Here is an 8,531-nt window from a genome sequence, read left to right as displayed (position 1 = left end):
GCCCCCTAAACAACAAAAAATGTACTTAATTACTAAACAATATAAATTGTACTTAATTACTAAACAACTAAATGAATAGTCCATTGCCTTAGTGAAGATTTCTTTTATAACGGTGTACTTGTTCGGATCGCCATGTTTCAATGAGTCAAAAGAATATATTTGCTCCTCTATCTGATTAATGACAACCAAGTTTAACTAAATGATAAGCACTTACAACACGGTTTGCCACTTCTTGAACTTTTTTATTGTCAATTACACCTTGTTTTTTCTTACGAGCATCCAGCCATAGAACATCGAGATCTACTGCGTGTGAACTCGAAGGAGTATCGGTTTGCTCAAGCTGCAAAAAACATAACCATTATAATGTAATTAATTATGGATACAAAACATAACTAATAATGTACTTAAAAATTAACAATACTTATAGTATTTTCTTCAACTCCTCTATACCCTCCTCGGGAAGCTCTATATGGATACAAAGGTTTAGATGTCCTCTTGCGGTTTTCATTGCTTACTTTCTGCAAAAACAAACAACAGTAACATCAACAATCATATATATATATATATATAAAATATACAAAAGCATAAGTACACAGTCCATATAAAAAAAAAAATGATTTTACCAAGAAAGACTCGTCTTGTGTGCATAGAGTCACAAATGTCTTCCAATCCTCCTCTCGAATATGATTTACATATCTAGTCGGAATTTGAAAGTTGGGTTTGCCATCAGTATCTCTAACAAGCTTTCTGGCATCAGTTCTGAATTGTTAGAGAGCATTTCCAACCGACTTAAGAATGTAATCCTTGTGCTCCTCACCAACATCAAAACTTGACTAAAGCACATAATACAACACGTAAATCTGTACTGTGAAAACAGTACATGCATATATACCAAAGTAAATGCCAACTCACTGTAAATACATATACATTGTAATTACTATACATATAAATATATACCAAAGTATACTTTTACTATACAACACGTAAATACATATACGTTGCGTGAAAACACGTATACATTGCATGAAAACACATATACATTGCATGGAATTACAAATATACAAAAATGTAAATGGAAACTTACTATAATTTATTCCAAATATGCTCCTTCACGGTATTCAACCGTACATCAGTCCAAGAGCTGAATGTGATAGGCATATTTTGTCTAATCGTGACCTCGGTGAAGCTTACCAAAGTGTTGCCACTTTTCTTGTTTAATGGTTGACCTTTTGTGTTCCATTCAACCGATATCTTCACGTTCTTACTTCTTGCACAAATCACCTTCTTCATGCAAGTCATTCCACGATGAGGACGTTTGAAAGGAGTAGATACTGTTGCATCATTACCACTGTGAGAATCATCACCGTGAGAAGCCATTGATGAAGTTTTTGAAGCTGTATTTACGTGTTTCTGAGTTTTGAGTTTTTGAAAGTTCAGAGGGTTTGAGAGTTTTGATCGTATAAGTTTTGAGAGTGTAGAGGTAAGTGTTTCAACTTCTGATATTTAAAATATTGTAACCCATCAACAATGCTTATTTAAGAATGCGCTACTAATGAGTACTCTTTAACAACGTTTTTTATGATAGCGTTGTAGATGAGTACTCTACAACAACGTCAACTTCAACATGCATTGTTAATGATATATTAAATAACAGCGCAATCTTGAGATAACACTGTTAAAGAGCCTCCAAATTAAAAAAAACGACACAACGTAACTATCAATTAATTTAAAACTCATCAACAACGCATATCTAAGAATACACTATTGACGATATATTAACTAACAACGCAATCTTGAGATGACGCTGTTAAAGACCCTCCAAATAAGAAAAACGACACATCGTAACTATCAATTAAAGAATATAGATATTAACATAATGACATAATGTTAATAACAATTAATTAAGTATGTAAAATATTTAAGTAATTTTGATTTTTATTGACATTCAAATAATAACACCAATAATGGCATGAAAATAATGACATTAAAGTCAATATGACATTAACAAAAATATTTCATAAAAATGTTTAAAACTAATTAACAGCGCATATTTAAGAATGCGCTATTGTTGATATGTCAACTAACAACGCAATCTTGAGATGACGATGTTAATGATATATTAACTAACAGCTCAAGCTTAAATGTCTGCTATTAAAAATCACTCTTATAATATAGCATTCATGAATAGCGTTCTTTAGTATGCGCTGTTATCTGTGGATCTAGTTTAACAACGCATTCTTTAATATGCAGTGTTGTTTAGCTTCCGTCTTTTTTTATTAATAGCGTTATTGTGGAATTCGTTGTTGAATAAGCGTTGTTGTATATCAAATTTGGCATAGTGAGTACTTAGTTTAGTGGGAGTCAACAAAAGCAATGGATTAAGGGAGATAGGAGATGGTGTTGGAGTTATAGTGACATAATTCACCTTATGATTCATATAAACCAAATACAATTTTATAAGATAAGAAACTAATGTTTCAAAAGAAAATAGTCGATAAACCAAACTATTTATAATATTAATTCACAAATTTTACACAGCTACTAACGTATTGTTTATTATTCATAATATTATTATATATGAATGATAGATATTGTATTTACCCTGTAAAAAATTTATTCAGAATTATGCATAAATATTAATCTCAAATTTTGATTAAAGAAATGAGTTTCAATCTACACATTAGAAGAGTGATAAATAATAACACCATCCCAAGATTTTATTTCATGTTACTTAATATGAAAAAAAATCCTTATCAACTACATCAATTTACTTGAGATAAAAATCTTATCTTTATCTTAAAGAATCATGCACAAGTGACAAAATAAATGATAAGTGTAAAGGGACCACAAAGCAAAAATCAGCCAATTGAACAAGTGAGTAAGGAGGTAGAGATAGAAACCTAGAAGATAGAGAAAATATCTAATTTCATTAAAAATCTCACCATGATTTGTTCATCAATCATGGGGATTCTCTATTAACAACACCTTGACTTGCAAAAGAAAATAAAGGGCAATGATTAAAAGTCTAACCTAATCAAACACCTACATGTTCATGTCTTTACAATTTTTTTCTACAATGAGAATTACATTCATACCATATTCAAAGCCAGTCACCTAGCTAAAACAAGCTAGTATGAAGCAATAATCATGACTTAAATATTAGCATATATAAACTGTTGGACCAGACTTTGACCGGGGAGTCTCAAGTGAGACACCACATCTTGAAACAAAACCTTAAATTAGTTTCAGGGGCCTTTCCTTCTTCTAAACTCTTTCACTCCTCCTCGTCCAATATGAGACTTCACACTTGAATAAACCCAACATAAACATATATGCTAATTATACTCAGTAGATTGTTATGAAGACGTTATATTGCAGCCAGTAGTTTTGGACTTGTCAAGAATAGACCACATGACTTGAACATCTTTATAAGAACATGCCATGACTTCACCATGTAGATCCATTACACTGTTCGCTCGCTCTACAAAATAACAACAACTACTTATGAATACAAATATAAAATAAAGTAGTCAATGATGGTAAAATAAATAAGGTTATGTCATTGTCCATGATTTAAGTTGTGGTTAAATTATTACAGAAAAATGTGGCCGATACGGCATATAAGTGTTTGGGGTATAGTTTAAAATTCAGTTCATGACTCATCAATAGTGCAGTTGCGGAAAATTATGGAAAAATGTGTCATAGAACCGTAATATTATAGTTGCAGTTGCTATTGCAAGTACAATTTAAAACATTAGTCATAACTTAGTATAATGCAATCGCAAAATATCGTGATTTGGACAAGCTACAATATGTGGAATGAAATTAAAATGTGGTGATTTGTGTAGACAAACCTGTTAGAGACTTGTTATGCTCCCTTGGTGATTGTGGGTTAAAGAAAGTGCGAGCTTTTTTGAATGGGGTTGTGATGGTTTTCTTCCATGATGAGGCCATAGTTTGTATGCAACTGAAGTTATAAGTCTTTGAACTTATTCTATTGGGGTTTATATATATATATATATTTATTTATTGTGCAGAGGGTGTTTATATATGTAGAAGAATTATAAAATATAGAAGTGGGAGAGAGAGAGGGTAGATCCGTGAGATGTGGCTATAGATGGAAGGAACATCACTCCTTTTTATGGAGTTACCTTATCTCATCATCAAAACAAAAGGTCACCTCATTCCACAAAAGCACATGCTAATGTTGATATTCCAAGTTTCACACCATGTAAGAGTAAGAGTTAAAAAGTGAACTTATAAAATTAATTTTAATTTAATGTTTTGGGTTAAAATTTGTTATCAATAGGCAATAGCACATACAATAAACTAAACCAATACAATGTCTCTTTCAAACTCGACTTATTATTTAGTTGGATAAACTTAGTTTATGAATCAAACGATTCGAATTAAAAATTAAGCCTGTTAAATAAACAACCGAATTTGTGTGAAGTACAATTCGATTCATTAGGTTCAGAGCTTACTCAGTTATATATATTGTGTTATTTTCAGTGACGTATTTAAGACCCAGAGGCAAGGTGTGCAACATATGTTAAAAATTAAAATAATAAATATCATCAATTATAAAAAGATGAAAATATTGATGTCAAAATTATAAAATTGAAATATATTTAATCAAGGAAAATACATATTTGATACTTAATCTCTATGTGATTTCACGTTTTGAAATCATTGAATGATCAATTCGTTATCAATATTGTTAAACACTCATTCATGCATCTTCTATTCGACTATGTAACCAATTTTTCATAATTTTCATAGTTGAAATTTTTTATTGCTAAATTCAAAAGAAGATAGACTAATGGGTAAACAAAGTGTCTTCCACTTTCAACCAACTTATACATATCAATGATGTAAGTTTTATGTTGATTATCATACATCACCAAATTAGTTGAACAATAAAATCACGTGGACAAAACTTTACAAATTCAATAAATTTTGTCGTATCAAAACTAGAGAAGAAGTCAGATAGACTCAAAAAAGACATACAAAGAAGCACCTGTGTATTTGTCTCGAATATCAGATCATGAAGTTCCTTGAGTTGCATATCCATAGTATTATAAAACAATTTAACACAATAATGACTATTTTTTTTTCATATGTCATGTTATTTACAAAAGAATAAATTTTGGGCTTGTATAGTTACAAATAAAAGCATATATATATATATATATATATATATATATTATTCTTAAATATTTATATACAATCACTACATAATCTACCATTCATTTAAATTACTTTTATTTTAAGTAAGATTAATTATTAAATATGAATGGTAAATAATACAGTAACAATATATGAAACTTATACACTTATAATATATACATTTTTTTCTATATATAATATAGATATTTGTTTCAAGAAATTCCTAACAAACCCTGAACACCAAATAGCATCGTCCCTGGTTACTCTGGTTGACCTAGTGTATAAGACTTCTATCTAATGATATTACACACTTTTATTTTAACAAACAAAGAATATATTTTCAAGAATCTTTATTGGGCAAACAACTTTATCATTATATCAAAACTTCTCCATACAAAAATACAAATAGATAAGCAAAATTGTAAGTGTTGTGTCTCTCATGCTAAGGTAGGAACCCAATGTAGATCTGCAAAGTGTGAGCCATTTTTAACGAAATAAGTAAGGCATTGGTCACATGATTAGTTCCACATTACATGGCATGTGATGCCCACATGCTTTAATGGGGATTGGGTACATGGAAGACTGAACTCTATTTCAATTTCAAACCCATCTAGAATCACAACTTTGACGTTAAAATGCACATGCTCTAACATTGTAAGGATTGATGGGTTGACAATGTGAATATGAATACAATAGTAATTAATGTTGCCGTTGATTCTAATCATAGGTTGACAATGATGTTCACTTACATCGAAAGGGACCATTACTGCTTTAACATGTGATTAAACTAATGTAATATTGTTATCTTCCCAATGCAGTTTCATTTGTTTTGACAATTTCAACCAGTTTTCCCAACTATCTTGCCTTCAAAGTGTGTCTGATCATTGGTTGCAGGATTAAATTAGTATTTAATTATTAAGAATAATGTACATACTTTGCTTACATTGAATGTAATCTAAAATCTAAGTGAAAATATTGTTAGTATTTAATTACATATTATATTACTCCTCTCATTATCAATTAATTTTGAAATAGAACTTTATTAAAATATTTGAGTCAGAGCTTATAGACTAAGCAAAAAGAAGAAAGATTGAAGAGAGAAGAAGAGAAGAACAGAAAACTGATCCCAAAGTAACTAACTAAAATAACTAACTTTTCTTCTACTCAATATTATGGATTCTTCTAATGTATCTAGCCTTCATTCCACCTCCATTTGTTAGACCTGGTAACATTTCGTACTATTCATAAGGCCTTCTAGACTATTCCTAAGGTTTGTGTATCTTTTTCTCTAATATTCCCCAATGAGCATGAGGTTTGGTGTGAGTATATGTTGTTTGATATGTAGAACAAACATGCTTAACAAGCAATGTTTTGTTCGAGATTTTGCACCTCACAAAATAGAGATATAATTCAATGTAAAATAGGATTATAAGACATTGCAACTATGCTAAGATTATTAGAGAAAATAATAGGAGTCTTCTAATGAAGCTTGAGTTCACTCAACAATGATTCAATTCGTATTAATTCTTGAGATGTAAGAGCTAAACTCATGTATTCAGTTTTTGTACTTGATCTAGAGACAACATATTGTTTCTTGGATCACTAAGTAACAAGATTAGGGCCTAGGAATATACATGCACCTGAAGTAGGGTTCTTATCATCAAAATAAGAAGCTCAATCTACATCACAAAAGGCAGTCAAGGCGAGAGGATTAGCAACAAGAGCATGCTGAATGGTGAGGCAAAGAGTGACAGTTCCTTGAAGATAAGAAGGATTCTCTTAACCATAATCCAATTGATTTTAAGAGGATTTCCAAGAAACTAACATACTTTGTTAACAATATAGGCAATGTATGATCAAGTTACAGTGGCATATTGCAATGCTCCCATGATAGACCAATAAAAGGTAGGAGTTTCGTAACAATCAGTTCTTGTTATGAAAGTTTACAATTACTGGCCATAGGTACTATCATAGGTTTAGCATAATCCATATTGGCTTTTATTAAGAGATCTCTAATATATTTAGACTGAGACACCAACAAAGGCCCATTTGGTAAATGCTTAACTTATATACCAAGAAAATAAACCAATTTACCAAGTTGTTTGAGAGAAAATCTAGTAATAAGATCTTTCATAACCTTGGAAACCATAGCATAAGAGAAACTTGTGATTATTATGTGATCCACATACACCAACACATAAACCTTAGATGAAGAGGAGGTGTTAATGAAGAGAGTGTTGTCACATTTTCTGACTTGAAAAACAAACTGGATAATAAAGGCCTTAAGTCGTTCATTCCATTATTTTCTGGGAGCTTGCTTAAGACCATATATAGCCTAACGTAGCTTACACACCAAGGTTTTGTCACTATGTTGAAATCCAGTAGGTTGATGCATATATGCTTCCTCCTCTAGAACACCATGTAAGAAGGCATTATTGATGACAAGTTTTTCAATGTGCTAATGATAAGAACCAACATTGGTGAGAAGAACTCTGATTGTAAGTGGCTTAACAATAGGAGAAAATGTTTCATTATAATCAACATCATGCTTCTGATGAAACTCTTTAGGAACCATACTTGCTTTGTATTTTTTAATAGAGCCATGAGGCTTTTCTTTAACCATGAGTACCCATTTCCAACCTATAGCTTGCTTTTGTGGAGGCAAAGGCACCAAGTTCCAAGTATTTATAACAATAAGAGCATCATATTCAGCCTGCATATCCTGATGCCAAATAGGATTTGCTATAGTTGTTTTAGTATTCATAGTATCAGAGCATCACTCAAGGAACAATGGTTTTAAAAATTCTAGATTTGGATCTTGTCTGTATTGGATGAGAGGATCGAGGTAAGGGAACAAAATGATGGGATGAAGGAGAAGGGGAGGGTGAAATAGGGAGAGAAACAATAATAGTAATTGAAGAGTGAGAAAGGGGAGGGTGAGACTCTACAGGAGAGTGAAAAATATTTTGATATAGTTCATTAAGGAGATTATAAAATATTCAACATGTGTCAAATATAGAACATTAAAGATGTCCATGCTAGATAGGTTTTAAGATATGATTGGAAAAAATAATAGATACCCAATTTGGTCCTTATAAATTTTCATATGTACCATTTTGATCACCAAAAAAGTAAAAATTCAAAGCAGTACTCAAAGATCACAAATATGAGTCAAAATTACTATTGACAATTTCGGCCAAGCCCATGGGCAATGCCTGCTCACACTTATTGGGAAGGTATGGCATGAAAAATTAGCACATCCACCCTAAAATGTCTGCCCAACATGATCTTTTTGTCCGCAGTCATTTCAAATGGGCAAAACAGACAGCTCATGGGCATTATTAGAGAAATATTGAACATCA

The 8,531-nt window shown here is 31.3% G+C and overlaps 1 protein-coding gene across 1 annotated transcript; it reads right to left on the bottom strand.

Annotated features, from left to right (window-relative positions):
• On the bottom strand, positions 3,341–4,013 carry LOC109326941. Its single transcript, XM_019559864.1, has 2 exons — positions 3,855–4,013; positions 3,341–3,481 (listed from the first exon to the last, which is right to left on the bottom strand). The coding sequence occupies exons 1-2, from the start codon at positions 3,952–3,954 to the stop codon at positions 3,357–3,359; spliced, it is 225 nt and encodes a 74-aa protein (XP_019415409.1). The 5' UTR covers positions 3,955–4,013; the 3' UTR covers positions 3,341–3,356.

This window comes from Lupinus angustifolius, chromosome LG14 (genome assembly GCF_001865875.1).
Source record: "Lupinus angustifolius cultivar Tanjil chromosome LG14, LupAngTanjil_v1.0, whole genome shotgun sequence".
In the NCBI taxonomy this organism is placed as follows: domain Eukaryota; kingdom Viridiplantae; phylum Streptophyta; class Magnoliopsida; order Fabales; family Fabaceae; genus Lupinus; species Lupinus angustifolius.
The sequence above is the reverse complement of the archived record's forward strand: the minus strand, read 5'-3'. Positions and strand labels throughout refer to the sequence as shown.